At 52.6% G+C, this 24,061-nt stretch overlaps 1 protein-coding gene across 1 annotated transcript in view; it reads left to right on the top strand.

Moving 5' to 3' along the window:
- The window catches only part of FAM83F (family with sequence similarity 83, member F), a 31,869-nt gene extending 20,446 nt beyond the window's left edge, over positions 1 to 11,423 (top strand). The window contains exons 2-5 of the mRNA XM_012638070.1: positions 1,691 to 1,858; positions 2,434 to 2,555; positions 3,570 to 4,258; positions 10,896 to 11,423. Of these exons, the coding sequence (XP_012493524.1) occupies positions 1,691 to 1,858; positions 2,434 to 2,555; positions 3,570 to 4,258; positions 10,896 to 10,942 (1,026 nt within the window). The 3' untranslated portion in view covers positions 10,943 to 11,423. The remainder of the gene's footprint in view (positions 1 to 1,690; positions 1,859 to 2,433; positions 2,556 to 3,569; positions 4,259 to 10,895) is intronic.
- The last annotated feature ends 12,638 nt before the right edge of the window (positions 11,424 to 24,061 follow it).

Genomic DNA, 24,061 nt, shown 5'->3' with positions numbered 1-24,061 from the left:
GGCCGAGGTTTAGGACTGCAGCCTGGGACACACTTCCAGCTTGCCTTGGACAGTGCTCGGGGAACAGAGGAGAGGCTCAGGTTTCTAATGAAAAGAGGATCAATCAGGAGGGGGGCAAAGTCGGTCAGGAATTCTCACTGCTTCACCGAAATCGGGTTGTTAGGATCAGATGTGCATTTTTGAACTATAGGGCGTGTGGCATTGTATGGCTACTTGGTGTCATTCAGGCTAGAACCCATATAACTAGTGGCTTCACAGGTGATTACTTAGCTCAAGGGGGAGTAGGAAGTGACTGCTGTCACATGTCAGTGCATCTTTGGGCCTGGTAGTTTTAAAGGGATTTTATCTTGGATTCCTCAGATAAAAAGGCTTTTTTTTTCCTTTCTCAAAATGCAAGAACTGTGAAGAGCTTTCCATGATATTGTATGAATGCGGGGGCGGGGAGGCTTTAGAGGCAGAGGTAACAGCAGAGCGTGTGCGTAGGTGGCGCTGGCGATGGTGACTAGGGGAGCTTACGTGTGCAGGTCCTGCGTTCGTGCTTTCATGGTTCGCCTCACTAAGTCCTTACAACAACACTCTGAGACAGGCGCAGGTATTGGCTCCATGTTGCTGCCAGGAAGCCCAGGGCAGCCATAGAGGTGATATCCCAGGCCCGTCTGCCTGACTTCAGAGTCTGCGCTTTCAGTTACAAGGGCAAGCAGGCTCCCTGAGCTATGCAAACAGCCACCATTTATTGAGGACTTATTACACTCCAGACATTGTGTTTGGTGCTTTACAGATATTGTCCCTAACCCTCATGGCAAAGTCCCAGTATCCCCACTTTGCAGATGAGGAAACAGGGGCTCATTAAAGTTTAGTGACTTGCCTAAGGTCACATCAATAGAAAGTGGTGGATCCAAGGTTAAAACCAGATCAGACCCCAAGCCAAGGCCCTTTCCTCTGTGTCATGTGCACAATGTTTGGGGCCGATAAGAAAACCCTTGTGGCTGGAGCAGAGGCTGGTGTGTATAGGAAACTGGAGGCAGCTATGGTCAGAAAGCTGGATCTGTCCCAGGCTGCAAAAGGCCTCACCTTCCAGGTTGGGTAATCAGGACTGACTTTTGTACATGAGCAGTCCTGAGCGGTGACCGCGATTTGAGGATGGGGTGGGATGGGATGGACACCTGGAGGCCAGGGAATCCAAGCCAGCTGGAGCTCTGCCCAGATCTGTGCTTGGGGAAGCACAGGGATTTGCACAGCTGCAGGGAGATCAAAGCACCCAGGCCTGCTGAGAAAGTGATGTCTGAGCAGATCTGTGACTTGTGGAAACGAGCCCGCCCCTTGCATCTCAGCGATGGCATCTCCTTACGCTTGTTTGTTTCTCTAGGGCACCAGGAGCAACTTTCCTCAGGCTTCTAGATCTCCCCTGATAGGGCTTCTGAAGAGCTGCTGGAAAATCCCCGGGTTGGGGGCAGGGGGGGTGAGGGGGATTTGTCCAGGAGGAGGTATAAGCAGCATGGCCTGCACCCCCAGGCCCATCTCCTGGGCTCAGATCTGCTCAGAGGTGGGTGGGGGCGTGGAGACCCAGGAGTGGCAGAGTTTTTGACTCTTGGCCACCGTTATCCCAGGGTGAGCTGGTCCTTTGTGGGTGGGGTGTGTGTCTGTAGGTGTTTAGTCACAACGTGCCTCACCAGTGTCCTTCCCTGTCCAGGTTATTGCTGTGGTCATGGACCTCTTCACTGACGGTGATATCTTCCAAGACATTGTGGATGCCGCCTCTAAGCGCCGGGTCCCAGTGTACATCATCCTGGACGAGGCAGGGGTGAAGTATTTCCTGGAGATGTGTCAGGGCCTGCAACTCACTGACTTCCGTATTCGGGTAAGTTGTCCCACTGGAGCGGGGGTGTAGGAGGGTGGGCAGGAAGAAGACAGAAACTCCCTCTGCCCCTTCCTCTGGCTCCGTTTCTGTCTCTTCCCCAGTTCAGAGACTCAGGTAAACGGTAAGATCTCAACTCCTTTCCTTCTGTCTAAAGCCTTGACTCTGAACTGATAACCACTAAATTATATGCCCGGCTTAAATTTTATCCCAAGGCCGCTGAGGCTGAAGGAGGCAGCTCTGGCCCAGTCCTGGGGTGGTCAGCCTGAAGAATCACTGACTTCACTGTCAGGTTCAAAGTTAGGGCTGTAATTCTCTCCTGGTCAGCTGTGGGAACAGGTAGGATCCACTCTGGGCTTGTTCATGCCCAAAGCAAGACTTGGGGACTTCTTCCTGCTCACCAAAGAGGGGTTCGTGTATAAGGCTGTAGGAAGCAGAGACTCTCGTGAAGGCAGCAGGAGCCAGCAGGCGGGGTCCGTGGACAAGCTGGCTCTTCCCCGACCGAAGCAAAGACTTGGTGCAGAGCCTGCTAGGCCCACCCAAACTGGGTGTCGGGGCCCTTCTCCTCTTCTCAACAGAACATCCGTGTCCGCTCCGTGACAGGCATCGGCTTCTACATGCCCATGGGGAAGATCAAGGGGACCCTGTCATCAAGGTTCCTGATGGTGGATGGTGACAAAGTAGCCACTGGATCTTACAGGTGAGTTGGGCCAAGTCAGAGAAGGGCCCAAGAGGCCTTATTCTTGGTAACCGTTCAGGAAAGTGCTAGACTGGAACCTCCACAGTCATGAGTTTTAAGAAGTACTAACTGATCTAATGGCAAAGAACAGCCTCCTGCCCAGTCCCTTCCCTCAAACTTTCTAGTTGATGAGTTATTTTAGAAAGAGAGTCAACTCTTACTGGGCATTAAGCTCTGCCTACCTTTCATGGTCCAGTTGCAACCAGTTGCATTTTGAGGCTAGTTGGTGGGTGGGACAAGTAGGAAGAATGGACCAGACCTGGGAAAGAAATGTGAGAGTGTGGTATGGCAGGAATGTCTTCAGAATTTTGATTTAAAAGTAAATTACCAGGAACATGAGAGACTGCATCTGTGTAGTCTCTGCCCTCCAAGTAAATTCAAATCTAGTTGAGGAGAAGAGATACCCAAGCACATGAAACAATTAATAAATGGCGTAAGTTCTCTTATGTGGTTAAAGGATGAGTTTTGTTTTTGTTTTTTCATTAAAGGATCGGTTTTTGCACACACTTAAGTGCTCTAAAAATTCAGAGAAGGACCAATAAGGAATGGGATAATATTAATAATGGTGGCAACAGCAGTTACTTTTTATTAAATGTGTGTTTGTGCCTAAATGTTTTATGTAAATTATGTCATGTGAGCCTCGCGACGACTCTGGCATGTGTCCCGTGAGCTCCGCTTTGCAAGGCACGCCAGGGTGTAAGCTGGTGTGAGTCCAGGCCTGATGTCTCAACCTCTTCCCTGCCTCTGCTGCTTGCTTTCTGCATTTGAGGCCAAAGTCTGGAGAAACGAAGGGTTTGGGTCAGTGGAGGGAGAACAGTCCAGCATGGAGGCCTGGAGGTGCCTTCCACTGAGTAGCAAGGGGTCTGGCGATGGCACAACGAGGTTGGGGTAGGGCAAGGGGGTGTGAGGTGGCTGCAAGCAGAGCAAGAGAGGCTTGGACACACGTGTCTTGTTGTTCTGTCCCCATGCTCCCAGGTTCACATGGAGTTCCTCCTACGTGGACAGGAACCTTCTCCTCCTCCTGACAGGGCAGAACGTGGAGCCCTTCGATGTAGAGTTCCGGGAGCTGTACGCCATCTCCGAGGAGGTGGACCTGTACCGGCAGCTGGGCCTGGCAGGCAGGCTTGGCCTCAACTACTCGTCCACTGTGGCCCGCAAGCTTATCAACCCCAAGTACGCCTTGGTGTCAGGCAGCCGCCACCCGCCGGGCGAGATGATGCGCTGGGCCACCCGGCAACAGCAGGAGGCTGGCAGCAGCCCAGAGGGGCAGGAGGAGGGTGGTGGAGGTCGTGAGTCAGCTCGGCGCCTGGAGAGCTTCCTGAATGACCTGGTTACAGTGGAGCAGGTGCTGCCCGCCGTGGAGCCCCTTCCCTCAGGAGAGCTGAGCCGAAAGGATGGCAGGATGGTCTCTCACATGCACATAGACCTGAAGCCCAAATCCCGAGAGGCACCTACCCGAAATGGCACAGCAGAAGCTGCCAACGGGGAGGCTGCCCCAGCCAAGGAGGGTGGCAAGCGCTTTGGCAGCAGGTTCTTGAGTCGACGGGCCAAGAGGCCTGCAGTGCCCAATGGCACGGCCAGCTCCCTCTCCACCGAGACCTCTGCCGAAGTGGAGTTTCTGATGGGGAGGAGGCCCAGTGAGGGTTCCAGTGCTGTTGTCCCAGGTGAGTCCTCTTCCCTTGGGGCCAGTGCCTCCCCAGGCTTCCGGCCCTGCATCTGGCCCCATCAAGGAGCAGTGCCTCGTGTCTGCAGAGGGGCAGCCGTCCACCTACCAGCACGGGGAGAGCGGGCGCTCTGGGGTCAGAGGGCCTTGCTTCCCATTCTGGCTCTGGCCTGTGTCTGCCTCGTGGCCTTGGGCAAGTCACTGCAGTTCTGAGTTTGTTTCCTCTTCTCTGAAAGGGGAGAATGATGCCTGCCTTGCCCAGCTATTCTGAGGCTATAAAGTACCCAGTATAATGCTGGCCATGGAGTAGTCTGAGAGCTTTCATTACTACTCTTAGAGGACATTCACATTGGCCCTCACGATAACTCAAGTAAATAAAGTAAGCTTAGAAAGAGTCTCCTTTGTAAATGAAGAAATGGAGGCTCAGCACAGCTGGGTGGCAGGGCTAAGGCTCCACCCCTGGCTTGAAGTCTAGAGCTCTTTCTAGCAAACCTTGTTCCTTGCTGGATCTCCTATTGTCAGGATCTCACCTGGTCAAACACACCCCACCCTCACCTGTGCCCTACCAGTGCCCTGACCCACTCTCCTGTCTCTGTTGTAAATAGTTTGTTTTTCTATCTGATGAGTGGTGTTCGCCCTGCTGCTTACCCTCTGGGAGAGATCATTCTAGAAAGCCTGTGTCTCTGGGATCCCCAAGAGCCCTGGTCTTTATCTTTTTCCCTGGAGCAGTCTCTGTTGTGGCCTTCAAGGAGGCTGGTGGTGACAGCCAGGGCTGTGGTGGTGCCTTTCTCATCTCGGCATCCCTGAGTTGGAGGGGTTTCCGTGGTGGGTTTCTCCCTCTGTGGCTGTGGGGCTTTAGAGCAATGAGAACTAGGCTCCCTGGCTGGCAACGTAGGTGATGGCTGGGACTGAGGTCTCATCCCGTGCAGCCTGAGGGCTCCTGGGACCCACACGTTCCCTGAAGCCCCAGCTTTGACCTGATCTCAAGTAGCTTCGGAGCAGGGACCACAACCATCTTCCCCTCTGCTGGTTCCCCAGCACCTGCTACAGACCCTGGCACACTCTGTGCTCAGGAAATGTCAGATAAATTTGCTTCTTAGAGTTAGAACAGGCTTGGGCGTCTCTGTGGCTGTGGGCATAGCAGAGGCACCAGGCCTTTACCTCCATTTGGCCTGGAAACACTGGCTAAGCACCTCCACCTGCTGGGTCCTGCATAGGTGCTCTCTGCCCTCCGCCCTCACAGCAACCTTCAAGCACAGAAGTGGCAGGTGGAAGCTCGGAGAGGTGAATTAAGTGGTCTCAGGGAATAGGAAATGGTAGTAGAGCCAGGATTCAAACCCAGGCCTGGGCCTGGGGCCATGTCCTGTCAGCAGAAGGGTAGCTAGCCTGTCCCCATTCTTCCTGGGCTGCCTGGCCCCCCAGCACCAGATGCTGCTACCGCTCTGCACCTCTGCTGTGGAGGAGGGTTGCCATGGTGAACACCTGGCAGGAAAGGAGGGGGAGGGGCAGGCCCCGCAACAAGGACTGATTCCCACGTCCTGACTGGAAGTGAAGTGGGAGCTTTCCCTTCCTTCAGCCCCTCACCCTGAGGTGGTGTTTCCATGGAAACGCAAGGCCCATTGTCTTGTCCCTTCCTGCTGCCTTCAATGTGTCTCTCAGCAGCATCGGGGTCCCCTGCATGAACAACTGCTGCGGTGGCTGCCACTGCTGCTGCTCCCTAGTGTTTGCACACAGTGCCCAGAGCCAGCCAGGCAGACCCTGCCTGTGCCCTTGGGAAGCTCCCCGCAGAGCGTCTGATGCCCAGAGCCATCGCCCTCCTCCTTTCCACCCTTCAGGAGAAACACAGAGCGGCCCCCTCCAGCACAGCCCCTGCCCACCTGGCTGGGCACCCCATACCTGCGGCCCTGAAATTCACGCTCTCTAGTGAGACCTTTCCTCTCCCTGCTTCTCTCTCCCCGCAGAGGCAGGGCGAAGCAGGAGGGCCGCTGCTGGCCTTCAGCCTCCCGGATGTTGGCCCGAGCGGCTGTTTCAGTGCCTCCCTCCTGTGGCAGCCGCTTGGCAGCTAGGACCGGGCATGTGAGGGGTCGTGCCCAACAGAGTGGGGCTCCCAGCTGGGAACTAGTGAGAACTTTGGCTCCCCTTCCCCCCAGCACAGCCGTCACCGCCTCTCCTCAGGACACATCCTGCCCCCTCCACCCAGGGCTGTTTCCTCATCTAGAAGAGGAGGGGTGAGCCAGGGGAGGTTTCTGGGGTCCCCTCGAGTTCAGATTCTGACTCTGTTCTTTCTTTCTCTGCTGCCCTCTTGTCAAGGGAGAACCTGGATTGGTGACAGATTCTGTCATCAGAGAGAAAAATAGAAAAAGCTAAGAACTGACAGCCTGTAAAATTGCTTGATAAGAAGTATATAGTTGTCAAACGGCATGCAGATTTTTGCAACCCCAGGTGTGGCCCTTGGGGGAACCTGTGGGGCTGTGGATGCCTGGGGGTGCGGGGCTGCCCAGTGGTTTGAAGGCTCGCAGCCCCCTCTAGTGGCCGAAGCCGGGCGCCTCTCACCTCAGCTGGACCTTGCTCCTTTCTGCACCCGCGCGCCGCCTTTCCCGGGGCTAGCCGTCTGCGCCCATCCCAGAGCTCTGCCCAGGCTCTCTGGGAGCAGCAGTCAGTGCAGAGCTTCATTAAAAATGCCGTGAATACAGTCCTTACCTTAAGGGCTCTGATGTTCCCGTGTGGTTCTCCAATGTGGGGGTCCTCAGGCCAGAGACTTTGCAGTGACACAGAGGACACTCAGACAAGACCCTGCTCCCAGGGTGCTGCCAGGCTGGGGGAGGAGGTTCCAGATGCTATGCCTGAAACCCCACGCGGTCCCCTCAGGGAGATACCCTCACTATATGCTGTCACACAGAACTGGCGTTGTCCTCCCAGCCATCCTGCCTGATGACAGCGTCTCACAAACGAAACCCCTGAGGTACACAGAGGCACACCCCTGTGTCCATGGTCACACAGTGAGGACAGGGCAGTGTGGTCTCCTGCCTCCAGGGCCTTCTGCAGAGCATCACGGCTGTCTCCAGAAGGCTAGGATTGCCACCATTTCCCTACATCCCTAAAGACTGCTGGGAAGGGCAGAGGCCTGAATATAGGACCGGCCCTTCCCCTGCTGCCCTACCAGCTGAGAGGCAGAGGAGGGGAGTAACTTCCAGAGTGCCTCTGGGTCATTACTTTCCCCAGGGCCCCTGGGCCCAGGCTCTTCCTCCCACAGTTCTGTGAGGTGACCTGCAGTGACAGTGCCTTTCCAGAACTCTCCTGGCTTCCCCTCATTCATGTGTGGATGGGCTACCCTGGCTGGCAGCGTGTTCTGACTCTGTAGAGCTGTGACCACTGGGCTCCTGGATTTGGGGACTTCGGGCTCTCCTGTGTCATCGCCGCAGGTTGGGGGTCTCAGATCTCTCTCCTGGAAATCTGGGTCCCTGTCAGGGATGGAATGTTGGGGAAGTGCTTCCTGGCTTCAGAGTTTCGTAAGGACCCGTGGACCCCGGGGCTAGGATCAGTCTGCTCAGTGCTGTCTTGTCAAGGCAGGGCTTCAAAATTCAGTGCAGCCCTGAGAAGCACGGGTCAGTCCCCAGCTGGTGTTTGGAGGCTGCAGTCTGATCTGATAAACCTGAGTGCCCTTCTCAGCAGGGGCGAGGGGTTCTGCTCACAGAGTGGGTGAGGGGAGCAGAGTGAGTGTCTTCTGAGGGACCAATCCCACTCAGCTCTAGAAAAGAGGCAGCTGTCCTCATTCTTACTGGCGGGCATCATAATCCCTCTTTCCTTCTAATTTCTCCTGGGCCTGGCCAGGGCACACATCACCACCCCAGGGAGTACTAGGTGAGCGAGGGTGCGAACATCACCCGACCCACATCTGCCATCGCTGCCATTGGCACTGCGGTTATTAGTAGTCCTCTAAACCCTTGAGTAGTTTGCCATTGCCCACTCATTCATTTTGTTCAACAAATATGTATCTGTGAAATATCTGCTCTGTGTTGGGCACTGTTCTAAGTACCTGGTGCAGCAGGAACAGAATGAACAAGTCCCTGCACCGTGGAGCATGTTATACTGGAGAGGGGCAGAGAGTGACCCCTTTCTGAAGGGCACTCAGGGAAGGCCTCTCTGGCACAGGGGCACTGCAGCAGAGACTGGAATGGAGGGACAGCGCCATGTGGACATTGGGGTAGAATCTTCCAGATGAAGGGAATGTGAAGCCCTGAAACCTATAGGAAGATGAAACCCATTGTCCTGGTCGTGGCCTTCCGTATGGGTGTCCCCTGCCTCCCTCTCGGCTGTACTACCTTGCTGGCCAGCAAACCAGACAAACTGCAGGTCCTGGGTGCCCCAGGCTGTCCCCCCAGCCTGGCATCTACGTCATGCTGCTCCACTACATTGCATGGCCCCTTCCTCCCACTGGTGTCTCTGTTTTCAGCCTCACCTCCAGTTATCCCCCTTTGTTTTTTGTTTTTAGAGACAGTCTCACTTCATTGATCAGTCTAGTGCAATCATAGCTCACTGTGGCCTCGAACTCCTGGGCTCAAGAGATCCTCCCACCTCAGCCTCCTGAGTAGCTGGGACTGTAGGTGCACACCACCACCCCAAGCTATTTTTATTTTTTGTAGAGACGGGGTCTCGATATTGCCCAGGCTGGTTACCCCCCTTTGAAGCTTGACTCTCTCATTAGCCTTCTTCAGGCCACCATACCCATGCCACACATACTTTGTAAAAAAATTTTTTTTGGCCATTTATGTTTTCTTCCCCATTGAGCTTAGCAGGCCTGATTCACCTGCGCATGGTAGTCTCTCAGTACATGAGCACTGAAGGAGTGTTGGAACACAAAGAATTTTTCTCAAACCGCATTCTCTGCCAGAGGCGTGGGGATGAATGCTGAGTATGGGCTCTCTCTCCCGGCTCTCATCTGGCCCTGTAAAATAGTGGCAGCACGTCCTGGTGAAGACAGGCTCTACCCCGGCCTCTCCCAGGCCTCTCCAGGGAGGCGGTGAGCACAGCGCAGGCCTTGGAAGCAGGCTCCTCCGCCCTTGCCACCTCTGCCCCCCAGAGCTGTGCTGCTTCCCAGCTTCTTCCCCTGCGCCGAGATCTGGGGCCTGATTTGCTTACCTGCTGCAAAATGCGGCTGCCTCTGGGGAGGAACCAGACATCTGCTTAGTAGGCCAAGCAAGTAAAACAAGCCCCCGAGGACAGGAAATGGGGACAGAGGTGTGCGTTGCAGCAGTGAGGGGGCTCTGGGACGGCAGAATTTAATCACTGCAGCAGAGCCACACCAGAAAGGCCCTCAGCAGCACCATGGAAGGCGAACCCCCAGATCCTCGGCCCCCCAAGCCCTCGGGGCACAGTCATCCATCTTCCCTCCTGCCTCCTGGGCAGCTTCCTGCCTGAGTCTGGGGCAGCACCGATAAGGAGGGCTCGGCTGGGTTTGTAGCGGGTCCTGAAGAGTCAGTTCAGCCCAGCCCAGACAAGGCCGTGGTTACTAAGCGCCGGCAACGGGCGTGAGCAGCAGCCTGCGGGTGCGTAGCGGGGCAGGTGCTGCCGGCACTGGGGCTCCAAGTCCGACTCTGTTCGGTGTCTCTCTTGCTCATAGCCCAGGAGAGGAGGCCGACGCCACCTTAACTAAACTCACAACTGAAGTGATATGGGGAGGTGGTGTGAGCGCCAGGGAGACAGCCTTGCTGTGGGGGTTGACTGGCGGGAAATAACGCGCAGCCTCCACCCGGGGAAGGCAGGCAGCCGTCGAGGACACCGACTCCAACTCGCAGGGCGGGGGGTGTCAGGTCTGCCTTGCAGCTCCCCTTCCTCCTCCTCTGATCAGGGAGCAGGAATCCAGCCAAAGAAACTGCCAGCCTCACCTTGGGGTGGTAAAGGAAGTGGGAATGGAGGCCTGGGGAAGAGGAGAGACGAGCGTCTCCGGCCTGGAAGAGAGCAGCTTTCTCTCCCCGTCCCGCCCTCCATGCAGTGTGTTCCTCCCCACCCTCTCCCTCCAAACCATCCCCTAAGCAGCGCGGTCCTCCCCGGCAGGGCCTGCTCTGAGGCACAGGCTTGTCTTCTTCCAGCGTAGGCGGCCGGAACTGGGTTGGAGCTAGAACTGGGTTGTCGAGACCCGCTCTGGCACTGTCGCTCACTGGCTCTGGGGGCTGTGGACCGCGCTGCCCTGGGTGTAGAAAAGGGCAAATGGCACCTGGCTCACGGCATGGCCACCATGAAGAGCACTGGAGAGGACTGTGGTTGCGCTCTGTGAGCTGTGACGCTGCCTGTGACATTGGCTGCCAGTGAACGGCCTCTTGGCAAGACTAAGTCGCCGATTGTCGTTGATTGTGGAGTCTGGATCCGTCCCCCAGCCTCACCCCTCTGGTCAGGGGAAGGCAGATCCCTTGTTGTCCCAACCAGTGGGGTCCTGCTGAGGCTGCCAGTGCAGCAGAAGTCTTTCCTTTTGCTTTTCTGGATGCCCTGTTGACCTGGTTGCCAGATCAGCAGCTTGGGAGGGAGACAGTAACCCCAGCCCCCGAATCTGAGGTATGGAGGGTGCACAGGGTGGGGCCGGAGGCAGATCCACTGAGCGCTTCACTCACATCCTTCCCTGCCTGTGTCCCTTCCCTCCACAGGTAAAACAAGTCCTGGTGCCAAGCCCAGCAACTGCGTGATTTCCTGAGCCACAGGACGGTGGTGACCAAGACCTGTGGATGCCCACCTGCCCTGTCCTGGGCTGTCGAGAACACAGGTCACACCCTGTACCAGTTTGCACATCAGACTCCAACTGACCTCCTGCCCTGCAGCCTCTATCCTGGCCTCGGGGACCCTGAATCCCAAATGGGAGGGTCTGAAGCATCTCAAGATGATCACACACCTCCACCAGACTGTCGGTGGCTGGGCAGGGTCACTGCTGCCTTGTTTACATGAAGTGGAAGCCTGACTGGTGTCCGTTCTCCTTTATGCCTGACCCTCCCTCCGCTGGGCAACCTCGCTCTGCGGGTCCCCATGTGGGGCGAGGGAATGTCTTTATACCTTATCAGGATGGGGTCTCGAGGGCAGCCCCGGCACCCTGGCTTCTCCTTACTTGAGCTTCCTGGTGCTTCTGGTCCCCCCGAGAGACTGGTGGAATAAAAGGGAAGAGGACAAGGCTCTGAGCCAGGGGCTCTGAGTCCCAGCCTTGCTCTAGCCTCTGAACTCAAGGTGTGACAGGCAGCTGGGAGAGCTGGGACACTGGCTGCTGTGGCCTTTGTGGCCCAGTCCCTGTAGACTCCTGTACTAGACTCTGAGTGGAATGAGGGGAATGGGCCTTAGCCTCCCTGCTGCCAGTGGCAGAATTTGACACTACCATTCCGAGAGCCTTCCCACTGTGGTCTCCTTCCCTCTGTGCCATCCTCGCAGTCTTGGCCCGAGTGGCCCAGGCCCCTTGGCTTTGCCTGCTGCAAGCCCATGTGGGGCTCCCGTAGTGCCTTTACCTGGACCACACCTCCCTCAGCATGACTTGGTTTGCAGCCCAAGGCAGCGGAGGACTTGGCCAAGGAGGATTGTGGGAGGCTGCAATCCAACGGGGGAGTGTGGGGACAGGAGCATTGGCCCTTTCCCCCACCCCTCAGATGGTCCTCAGTCCCCTTCACCAGCCAGGGCGTCCCCCATTACATCTCAGCCACAGACTAGCCTTAGCCCCTGCGGAAAGTCAGGCCACGTTTAGGAGCCGTAGCCTCCCCAAAGCAGTGGGCCTGAGCGCCATGATGCTGGGCCAGGGGGACGAGTGGACACTCCCACGCTGCCTCCATCCCCATGACTGGAGCGGGCTGAGAGAAATCGCCAGCTGCAGACTCAGGGGGCCCTGTGGGCAGGTTGAGGGAGGGTCTGAGCCTCAGGAAGCAAAGGGCTGAAGCTCCAGTGAAAGGGCCTTGGCCTCTGACCTCTGAACTAAACTCTTGTCCTCTTTATTTTCTTCTGAAAACCCTGGGACACCACCAGCACCTGGGGGAGGGGCACAGATGTCTGCAGGGCCACCGATGTGAGAGGCAAGAAAAGGGTGGAGGGGCTGCGGTGAGCCAGCCCATCCTCTTGAGAAAGCAGGAAGTGGGGGCAGCCAGGGCAGCCATTGAGGAGCTTCAGGCTGAGGCAGTGGCGAGGGGAAAGGAAGGACACACCTGAGCCGGGCAGCCCTGCTAGTCCTGAGGTGAGCTTCCAGGTGTGGGGGAGGGACCCTGACCTACCTCTCTGAGCTTTTGTGAGGATTAAACACTTCTGGGAAGTGCTTCCTTACGCACCAAGACCTGGCAGTGTGGCATGAGCTTGTTCTGGAGGGGAGGGAAGGGGGAGGGGGTGACATGGGGACGTGGGGGTGTCACATCTCAGCTCCAAGTGGTCACCTTGAAGGCATGAGACATGAGATGCGTAAATTACAATGGGGCAAAGACATCACCCTCCCTATAGAGGATGGACACCTGCAAGGACAAGGGAGGAGGCCTAGGGAAGGGCCCAACTTCTAAGCAAGTCAGCCTAGGGCTTCCCGTGCCTCTCCTGTGAGAGAAGCAGGCCGACTTTATCCCTTTGCCCTCTCCTGGTCCTTCCCTCGCCCCGATAGCTTATCTAGGAAGATTGCCAACTGGAAGTTCCAAATCACTGCAGACGTGAGCAGGCCTTCCTTTCTGCCTTAGTTTCTCCATGTGCCAAGATGGGTTTTTTCTCACTTTCTCGGTGGAAACGAAGGGGAGACCATATGTTGAAGAGGAAGCAACTGAGTTTAGTGGGAAGAGTGCCGGCCTGCAGAACAGGACAGCCCAGGCAGGGCACCTCCCCCACAGCCTCAGCGTCCTCGTCCTTACAGAGTTTGGACAAGATGGTCTCTGGCCCCCTCCAGCTCTGAAATGCTTGGGAAAGGGACTGTAGTCCACAGATTGCTGAGGATCTCGAAGTCATAAAATGCAGCTCGTAATGTTTGCTTGTCTGCCTAAGCACCGGCCCACTCTGTTCTGCCTCTTGGCTTCTCAGCTTTGAGTACATCTGCCCTCTGTTCCAGCACTTGCACATACGTGGTGAAATCCTCTTACTCATCAAATCTCAAGGGTACATCTGGCCTTCCCAGTTGGATGGCAAGTTCAAGGGCGAATCATGCCCTTGGTCCCCGCACAGCAGCTTCCACAAGGCTGGTAATGCTGTTAGGGCTCTGGGGGGAACAGGACGGAGCAGCACCCTCGGGGGTGGGGGCTGGCATCGCTGGCCCCTTCCCCCAGCTGCTGTCTCACTTGCTGAGTCCAGTGTCTGTAGGGGGAGTGTTACCAACTGGTGCAGCTCTTTGGCAAGGCCAACCTCCCAGGGAGCCCCTGGGGTGGCTACCCTGGCTTCTGCCCCACAAGGGCAGAAAGCACAGGACTCCTGCCTGGGGCTGAGGGGCTGTCCCTTGAGATTCGACACTTCCCATCTCCTTTGTCAGCTGTCTGTCCTCGGGATATGCTTTTAAGACAGGCTCTGCTGACATCATTCCCTGTGCCTGTATAGAACTTTATAGAAAGGCTAGACGAAAAATGAGGCCTAGAGATATGAAAGAAGCTGACCAGAAAGGGGAAGTGGGCTCTTTTTTTTTTAAACTACTGTGTTATTTTTCTCTTTTTCACCTATTGAGTGCCCACTAAATGCCGTTCACTGTGCTAGATGTTTTAGTCACATGCAGGTTTCAAGCTAAGAAAAGCTCAGGAAAGAGCCCTTTACAAAGTTAACAGTTCCCCTGTGCATTTGGGGAGTGAGCCTCTAAAGTTGGTGGGGAGCAGTGCGGGCTGTATTTTCACCATTTTTCAGATGAGGTATAGGCTCTCTCCAAATCTCACATCCCATAAAATGCAGATCTGAGCTCAGGGTTTTAGCACTCATGACACTTTGGAAACGCAAAATCCCCATGGGGAAAAGGCTGTCCTGTGCATTATATGATGTTTAGCAACATCTGTAGCCTCTACCTACTAAATGCTAGTAGTATCCCTTCCAATGAGACAACCAAAAATGTCTCCAGATGTTACCAAATGTGCTCTGGGGGTAGACGCGCCCCTAGCTGAGCTTACTGGCTCTATTCCAGGGCTTGCATAGCCTGCTGCTCTGAAGTGCTCCTGTACACCCTGCCCACGGCATGTTGGACACAGTGCTTTGGCCAAGGTTGGCTGACTTGCCTGAGACATTGCTTTGTGGGACAGACGTGATAGCATCTTCCACCTCTGTTCTAGTTACTGCCTTGTGCTCCCCAGAACAGGTGTGTTTATGTGCATGCATCTGCCTTATTCTGCTCAGCCCCCTGTCGGTTTCCTCCCAGTCCGCTCCTCTTCTCTCAGTCTCAGCTACGTCCTGCATGGAAAGCTCCATTGGACACGCCTGTGTGTGCCCAGCAGTGGCCCCACCTCCAAAAGCAGCCAGGGCTGACAGCAGAGAACCTTCCATACTCAAGTCAAGCCAAGGGGGGATTGCTACCTGACTGTCATGACCACATTCTGAGTGAACATCGACAAAGACCCCTTAGCAGCTAATTAGCCCTGCCATGTGCTGTGGATATAGTTTATCATCCGGCGGCGTGCCACGCTCCTTCCTCCCTGCCCAAAGGCCCCAGTGGCTGTCACTGATCATCTACGCTGCTATTCCAGTGGCAAGAGGCTTGCTGCAGAACAGGCAACCTGGGCACAGTGAGTTGAGCCAGACTAAGGTTGGGGGACAAGAAGGGCGGGAAGTGGCTGGCACAGACATGAGAGTGTTCTTGAGCTAAGTAATTGTGAGATTAGCCCCAAAGCCTCACAAAGTTAGGCAGCCTGAACTTCTCACCTGTCCCCTTGAAGCTTCTGCTCTCCCAGCCCCGGACTGAAGAAGGCCTGGCTTCCAGGTGCCATGGGCTGCTGCCTGACACAGTAGGTCCCCATCTGTCCTTGAGCTTCCTGATCGTGGAGACCAGGCTCTGAGCACAGGGGCCTCGCCTGTGTGGCTCACTGTTGTAACCACAGTATGTGCTTGATACCTATTTGTTAAGTGATTGAAAATTTGACAGCCACTCAATACAGAGAATAAGCTGGGGTAATAAAGGGGAGGTGTAAGAGGTCAGAGGTTCCAGAAGTGATCATGACCCTTTCTGTCTTCCTGACTTCCAATACTGTACATGGAAGCCAAATAGGATTCGGCTATTTAACTTCCTAAGGACTGGGTTAATCAAAACTCCCTCCTGATCTAATCCTTTCCTCTAGGAAGGTTTCTCCTTTCATTGTGTGTCCTGAGTGGATGGTCTTCATCTCCCAGGCCCTCCAGACTGGGTGGAACCCAGTCCCCAAGCCTCAGGCTGCTCAGGGATGACCCTCTCTCTACATGCTTCCTTTCAAAAGCTTAACACAGAAATGAGAGGAGGCAGGGGTCTTCAAGGTGTGGGGATTTGTCCAAAGTCACCCAAGGAGTCACAGGAAGGGCTAGAACCCAGTTATCTAGACCCTCCTCGAGCACTTTCACTGCCCTGTATGGCCTCCCCAAGTGACAGCTGGCTGGAAACAAGTTTTCATCCAGAAAAGTGGCTAGAAGTTAGGGCCCTGCCTGCAGCCACCTAAAAGCAGCTTCAGGAACAGATGTCCACGTCATAGAAGGAGACGGGCTAGGACCTGCCATCATACCAGCAAGTGCGTGGGAGCCTGGTGGAGGAAAGGAGCAAAAGGCAAGAACAGGCAGTCAGCTGGCAGTGCACACGGGGCCCTGTGCAAAGAACTGTGATTCTCACTTCCTGCTTGCAGCTTTGACTCCCTGACTCGTCTCTTTCAGGAAGTATCTTGGAAGTTAGGCGATTGGACAGGGAAAGGTAGCGCACTGCAGCATTTGGCAGGGAGCATTCATTTGTTCGTTCAGGGGATATTTGTGGGCACCAGACCTGGGGATACATGGTGAGCAAGGAAGGCACTGGCGGAGCTTATGGTCTTAAGGCGTTGTGGCTGCATCCCACTCGCTGTGACCTCGGTAGTGGAGTGTGGTGGAGAGAGGACAGGCTTCAGAACCAGCAGGCACAGGCTGCAATCCCGACTCTGCCACTGAATGGCTAGCGACCGGGCAAGTGACTTCATGTCCCAATTAGTTTCCTTGTGTGTCAAATGGGGATGATCTCAGGACCGCTCTCCTGAGGCCAGAGGAGTGAGCACGTGAGCACCCAGCACGGGGCTGGGGCCCAGGAGGAACTTCTGGAACTGTGCTACCTCCAGTAGCTTCTTACTTCCCTCTTGGGACATTCTCTCCTGGATTCTCTCCCTTGCTCCCCCCCACCCCCTGTGTATTTGCCACTTTCACGCCAACCACATGCTCGTTCCCTTGGAGAAAGTTTCAAGGCCAGAGATGCCACTTGTGAGCGACCTTGCTTGGTAGGGACCCGTGTTCCTCTTGCATAGGTCTGTCCGTCCCCACCTCAGAAAGAGAGCCACAGTCTTATCTGGTTGTGTAAAAGTCTCACAACTTTTCTTGAGTAATCATTTTGGGAGAAATAAACAATTTTAGTTTAAAGAATCCTTTGTGTATAAAATACAAATAAAACCTAAACCAAAGAAACAGAACAGGTCCAGAGGAGGCTGCCAACCTTACACGAAGCCTCTGGGCTTCCCCAGCCAGCCCTGCACTCTTCGTGTAGACTCCAGGCCTCCCCACCTGTCATCTAGCCTCATGCTCTAGGGACAACTGCCTGGCTGCCTCCCAGCCAAGGAGGCGCTCACGTCCTGCCTTAGTGAAGTTCCTTAGAGGAGTCCGTGCGGCTGGAAGCTTGGTGGTGAAAGGCTGACACCTTGTGGCTGGCAGGCAGCATGTGTCCTCCCCCTCTGGGTTAGACAGATGGCCAGGCCAGGGGTCTGCAAGCACTTCCTGAAAAGGGCAGAAAGTAAATATTCTAGGCTTTGCAGGCATTCGGTGTCCGTTGCAACTACTCTAGTAGCACAAAAGCATCATAGACAGTACATAAATGAGCGGGTGTGGCTGTGTTCCAGTGAAACTTTACGGATAGTGCAATTTGACTCTCCTAATTTTCATACGTCACGGGTATTATTATTATTTTTTTCAGTCATTGAAAAATTGTAAAAACTATTCTTAGCTCGTGGGCTGTGCCAAAAGGCAGTGAGGTGGATTCGGCCCCCAAGCTCTAGCTTGCTGACCTCTGGCCAAGAACGTGTCTCTATGCCTGTCCTCCCAACACGGACTCTCAGCTATCACCTTTACTGTGTCATCGTTCTGTCAAGAGGAACCTCCTCCTCCCACTCCTGCAACCAGATTGCTGCCACTAAACCTTCCGAATCGAAATTCTGGAGCTATCGTTGGCTTTCACTCATTTCATAAGTTTACATAAGTACCTATTAGGTGCCCAGCTGTGTGCTGAGGTGCATGCAAGAGCCCAGAAGGTTTGTTTTTTGCGTTTGTTTTAAAGATAGGGTCTTGCTCTGTTGCCCAGGCTGGAATGCAGTGGCGTCATCATAGCTCACTGCAATCTTAAACTCCTGGGCTCAAGTGACCCTTCTGCCTCAGCCTCCGAGTAGCTGGGACTACAGGCACATGCTGCCATACCTGACTTTTTTTTTTTTTTTTTAGAGATGGGGTCTCACTAAGTTGCCCAGGCTGGTCTTGAACTCCTGGCCTCAAGTGATCCTGCCACCTTGGACTCCCAAAAGTGTTAGGATTACAGGCATGGGTCACTACACTTGACAAAGAGCCCAGAGTTTTAACATACATTTATTTAATATTAATTTTTACTCATTCATTCATTTGTTCAGACTTATTGGGAACCTACTGTTTCTCAGGCACTATGATAAGACAGACCTGGTCTCTGCCTTCAAGATTTTTATAACCTGGTTGGGAAGATGGACGCTAGAAGGCAAGTGCTATGATGGGGAAACACAGGACATTTGGAAGCCCAGAGAAGGCACTTAACCTGGGGGTGGAGGTCAGGGAAGGCTTCCTGGAGGAGGAAGTGATCTCTGAGCTGACACCTGAGGAGTGAATGGGGGAGGGGAGGAGAGACAAGGAATTCCAGGGAAAGGTCCAGAGCCTGGACAGAACTATTTCAGGAGAATTGTAAACATCAAGGACAAAGTGAAGACTCATATATTGTTTTTGCCCTCAAGCCCTCCCTGTCTGGTGGGTGAGACTGTCTACGGAAAGCTGCTTTAAGGATGTAGAGAGCTTTAAAGCAGTTTTCCCTCCACCCTTGTAGGACCGGTTAACACTGAGCCTCAAGAAGGTAGGCGATGGCAAGTGAGCACTCCTGAGGCCAGGCCGGGTGGGTCCGACTTCATGCGGGGTACTGAGAAAATCTGCAGGGAGAAGAGAGATGGGCCTGGCGTCTCTGCTTCAGATGCCCCTTACAGGAGGAGGAGGGCCTCGAACTGTGCTTTGAAGAAAATGTAGGCTTGGGTGCAGGGAAAGGAGGAAGGGGCATTCCAGGCAGCAGAAACTGCATGGACAAAGTCACTGAGGAAGGATTGGGAATGGCCCGGCTGAGGCGTCCCTGGGTGGGAACCATCCTTCCTTCACTGGTCACCTTCACCAGTTAAAACCCACATGGCCTTGGGCAGTTACTTAACCTCTCTCTGCCTTAGTTTCTTCATCTGTATCTACCTCATAAAGTTGTTATGAGGATTGAATAAGTTAATACATATAAAATGCTTAAAACAGAGCCTGGCTCCAGGACCAGCTTCATGGACATGCTACCTTTGAACAAGGAGCCCCATGCTTTCATTTTGCACTGGGCCCTACAAATTGTGTAGTCAGTCCCAGCACAGCCTGTGCTTTAAAATACTAAGCTGTGTCATTATCTTACAAATCTGATTCATTATATTCATTTTAGAAATGAGGAAACTGAAGCTCAGTTTATGTGACTTGCACAAAGTCACGCCGCAAATGGGCTGCGGAAGGAAGGCTGGAGATAGAGGAAAGTTGTCATCCTAAAGGTTAAAGTGGGATAACGACCCAGCTCCCATCCCACCCCCCACACCCCCATAAGACAACATAAGGAGAGAAGTGCAGACAGACTCCTTTGCAGGAGCTTAGAGAAAGAAATGGTAGGAAAAAGAGCATGAACAGTTGTAGAGGTAGGAGGAAAGCTGGCTATTTTGGGAAGCAAAGAAAATTCTCAGAGTAAAACGTAGTGGTGAAGCCATGGAAACAAGGACTGAGAAAGTCTCTTGGATCTTGGCCACAAAAAGGTTATAGATGAGCTTAGAGAAATGAGTTTCAGTGGAGAGTTAGGGCTAGAAGCCAGGTTTAAAGAATGAAGGAGCACTACTGATGGTGCAGATGGCCACAGGTCATTATTTAAGAAACTGAGATAAGGAAACAGAGAATAAAAGGAAAGAAAGAAGGAGGTTATTTGAAAAGGGTGGGAGGAAAATCAGATCACAATTGGGATATGGAGGAAGGACCACCAGAGGCTGCAATTTAGCCGGGAAGAGGTGTGCCTCTTTCCCTGAGTTTATAGGGAAAAAGAGGATGGGGTTGTATAATAAAGGCTGTGAGGGCAACTGTTCACTGGGGGTTGGCTGTCTCCCCAGCTGCACTGTGGGGTTCTCAAGGTGGACATCTCAGGGGCAACGTAGCAGCATGGACAAGAGCTTACTCGTTGGAGTCAGACTGTCTGGGTTCAACTATGTGGTGTTACTATCTGCGGTGACCCAGGGCAAGTTAGTTCGCCTTTCAGTGCCTCCATTGTTCTGTATAGAAAATGGGGATAGGGCTGGGCGTGGTGGCTCATGCCTATAATCCTAGCACTCTGGGAGGCCGAGGCGGGCAGATTGTTTGAGCTCAGGAGTTCGAAACCAGCCTGAGCAAGAGCGAGACCCCGTCTCTACTAAAAATAGAAAGAAATTAATCGGACAACTAAAAATATATAGAAAAAATTAGCCGGGCATGGTGGCACATGCCTGTAGTCCCAGCTACTCGGGAGGCTGAGGCAGGAGGATTGCTTCAGCCCAGGAGTTTGAGGTTGCTGTGAGCTAGGATGACACCATGGCACTCTAGCCCGGGCAACACAGTGAGACTCTGTCTCAAAAAAAAAAAAAAATGGGGATAACCATGGTTGCTGTGAACATTAACTGCTATGATCTTTGTACAGCCCTTAATACAGTGTCTGACACACAGCAAGTGTCCGTGCAATGGTAGCTATCACTAACCACCACATCTCCTGGTTCTTGTGAACCTCCTATATCTCTGGCATTGGCCAGCACACAGGAGGGGGCCAGTGTTTGCTCCTTAACTAAGTGGCTTTTCAGGAAGAGTGGTCACAAAAAATGAGAGGTGATTTAGAAGTGATGCAGCATGTATCTCAAGGGCTTTGTTACACAGTAAATGCTACTAGACATGTAATAAATGCTTTTGAGCATGTCCTCTGTAATCAGCACCCTCTAGAGAGTTCCCCTTCCCCATTGCTCTTGGTCTTTGGCGATGGCCACACCTACTGCCCAAGTGAGCAGTATCAGCTGTTAGCTGTCCCCTTGTCTTTTGGATTAGATTCCTTTACAGGGATCTTCCTATTGTTATAAGCTTCAAGAATTGGAAAATGCTTTACAAACACTTCCAAATGCCTCCTAGCAATGAAAGGCCAGTGCAAAGGGCGGAGGGAGTTCTCCTGTGCCACAGAAATCAGAGCTGGAGCAGATCCAGCTGACTATACCACGTCAAGCTTGTGGGTCATTGCAGAATAGCTCACAAAAATTCCCATTGCCTTGGATTTTGTCCAGGCCAAGGGCAGAGATCACAGCACAATCTTTCAAGGGAAAAATGGAAGGCTTGTTGCTTGGGATGGCTTGGAGCACTTTTGGTAGCCATCCAAGGCAACTATCACTCATTAAATCTGCCTTCCCCTCCAGCAAAAAGCCAACTGTATAGAAAACCACATATAGAGCTCTAAGAATAGCATAGCACTCCAAGAACATAGTGCACTTGGCTGGCTTACAAGTGTGCAGGGCTTAAAGAGTCTTTTTACTCTGAAGACTGGGTGGGTTGGAACAAACAAACAGAAAAATATTTTCACCAAGTAGCATGCACAGAGGAAATGAGAAAGACAGCAAAGGAGAGCACCCTAGCATATCATTCTCTGACCTGGGCTGTCTTCTCAGGGCATGGATAGACTCCACGGCTACCAAAGCATGCCTGTAAGCCCTCCTGTGCAGACACCCCCACCCCATTCATTGACTCCACATTCACGTCAGGCTTGGCAAGCCCCAAAAGTCCTGTCATTTGCTGCGACAGGAATTTGAAACCCTCTTCCATAATAAATAGTTGATTGATTGGCTTCCTTCCTATAAGTATAGAAAGTGAGGACAGGTTCCATCCAAAGCTGCAGTTCTGAGTAATGCGGGCTCTCAGAGCCCCAACAAGACCCTGAACCACATCCCACTGTTTGTTGGAAGAAGAAATTCATGTGTGGATCTAGTCATAAAAAAGAGTCTGGGAAGATACTCCTCTTAATGGTGGTTGGCTGTTGTCATGGGACTATGGGAAGCTTTTACTTTCTACTTTATAACTTTTTCTATTGTCTGAAATATAGGATGTTATACTGAGTTGAGTGAATGTTATATTTACTCAATGTTACTTTTATGGTCAGAACAAATAGCCATCTTATTTGGAAATTATTTTACTATTCTCAAGTGGGCAAACACAACAGGGTTTCAGGATTTCTGCTCGCTCCCAGGGAGGGAAAGCACAATGAGGTAGAGTGAACAAATAGCTGAAGGTCTTCAAGGATAAAGATGATAAGAAGAACAGGCTTTGGCTATTCCTGGGTATTCCCATCCTGCTCCCTGTCCCCAGATAACAAACAGTGCAGGTCACCGCACATCACCAGTCTCTAGCCTAGCTAACCACAATTCATCCCTTAGTTCTTGTAGATGTCACTTCTTCCAGGAAGCCATCCCTCTCTGAGATTGAGACCATGTCACTCCCATGTGCTCCCAGGGCACCTTATCACAGCACTGCACTGTGATTATCTTCTTACCTCTTTGGCCATCCCCACTAGACTGAGGTCCCTGAATGAAGGCAGAGGTGTTTTATTTATCTATGTAGCCTCTGTACCTTAGGAAAGTGCCTGACATGCTCACTGAATATTTACTGAATAATTATTTATTTGGAGGCTTTTTATAATCAGAACAATGTAAGGGACCATCTGCTTCAAGGAGCTTACAACTGGGATGTATCCAACAATTAACTTTAAAACCAAGCACTAGTTTAAGGGCTAAAATAGGGGTACAACCAACTATGAAGGTAAGGAAGGTTTTGGACCCTCAATGTTTTTCATGCATTGTTTTTTCTAGTTCAGAATCCCCATATTGGAATGCTAGTGTGGGTATGAACATAGACTTGTAAGGATTTAGGACTTTTATTAGAATTCAACTCACAATCTTTCTTCTGTCCTTCTTGCAGTTGCCCTAAGAATACCGTGCCATTTACTCTTAATTGATTTTTGTGAAATACCTTGGCTTCATCTGCTGAAAGGCTCTTAGTGTTGAGCATTGTTACCATGTTACAATGGTTGTTTTATTATTAAAGCAGTGCCAAGGAGGTTACACAACAGCTTGGATCAGGAAGTGAAACAAGGGCGGTGATCCCACTGAAGCTACAGGGGTTGGGGATTTGGGATGGTAAAATATTAATTACCCGAGATGGAACGTGGGCTAGAGTCCAGTGCTGTGCTCCTGGAGATCATTTTGGTCCCAAAGGCTCAGGGCTGGCACTCTGGCAGTGTGTCCTAAGCGTCCTGCCCTCCCCTGTGAAATGTCGGATTTGCTTCAATGAAAGCTGCCACAGAGAAAGAACCCAGTGGCCTCCAGCCAGGAGCACAGTCTTGCTCAGCATCAGCTTCCCTGGAAGCTTTCCAGGAGCTGAAGGGCTGTTCTCTTTGCATGCAATAAATTATTCATTTCTAAGGCGATTTATTCTTTATCTCTCTTTAAACTCTATTTCTCCTTGTTTCTGGAGCTTGAGAACTCTCTTCAAAGAATGAATTGGAGACGGATGGTCAGGGGTTGGGTGTGGTGGGTGGGCTTGGTATGCGGGGATGATGGAACTATCCATTTATAAAGCTGAAAAAATGAACGTAGGTGTAGGTGGGTTTCTGGTCAGGAAATACCAAGATTGTTTAACTTAGGGCAGAGAGGAACGGGTGCAGGGGAGGAGAACGCAGTGGAGGCAGTGACAACCTCTCCATAGTCAAAACCCAACAACATCACTTTCAGAAATTGATTGAGGATCTTGGGTTCCGAAGGAAACATTTTTAAGATGTTAGGTTGGCTGACAGGTATGATTCTGAGCTAAGGGAGAAGCACGAAAACATAGTAAAATGAGTGAAGGCTCTGGGGTCAGAAAGACCTAGGACCAAATGCCGGCCCCACCAACTACTTTCTATCTGGATGACCTTGGGAAAATTACCTAATCTCTCTTGAGCCTTAGTTTCCTATCTGTAAAAATTAGATACGGTATAACTCACAGGTTTAACCAGACAATCTCTGTAAAGAACTCATCCCAGTACTTGGCACAAAGTAGGCATGCAATAAACGGTAGTCACTATTATCGTCAGCTACTGGCCAAATAACCAGAGTTGACCCCAACTCCCCAGTAAACAATTAACTGTAGCACAGCGAATATGGGTCTCAATGACGTACCCATTTGCCCAATAATGTGCCAGGAAAGAACTCAGTGGAGTCACACCAATGGCGTTAGCCCTTGTTGTTGGACGGGCTTTCTTGCTGGTCCACCAATAGTTTGAAGATTTGACCTGGAAGTGACATCCTGACAGTCCAATGACGCACAACCAGCCCACACTCAG

Source organism: Propithecus coquereli, unplaced genomic scaffold (genome assembly GCF_000956105.1).
Source record: "Propithecus coquereli isolate 6110/MARCELLA unplaced genomic scaffold, Pcoq_1.0 Scaffold126, whole genome shotgun sequence".
NCBI classification, from domain to species: domain Eukaryota; kingdom Metazoa; phylum Chordata; class Mammalia; order Primates; family Indriidae; genus Propithecus; species Propithecus coquereli.
The sequence above is the reverse complement of the archived record's forward strand: the minus strand, read 5'-3'. Positions and strand labels throughout refer to the sequence as shown.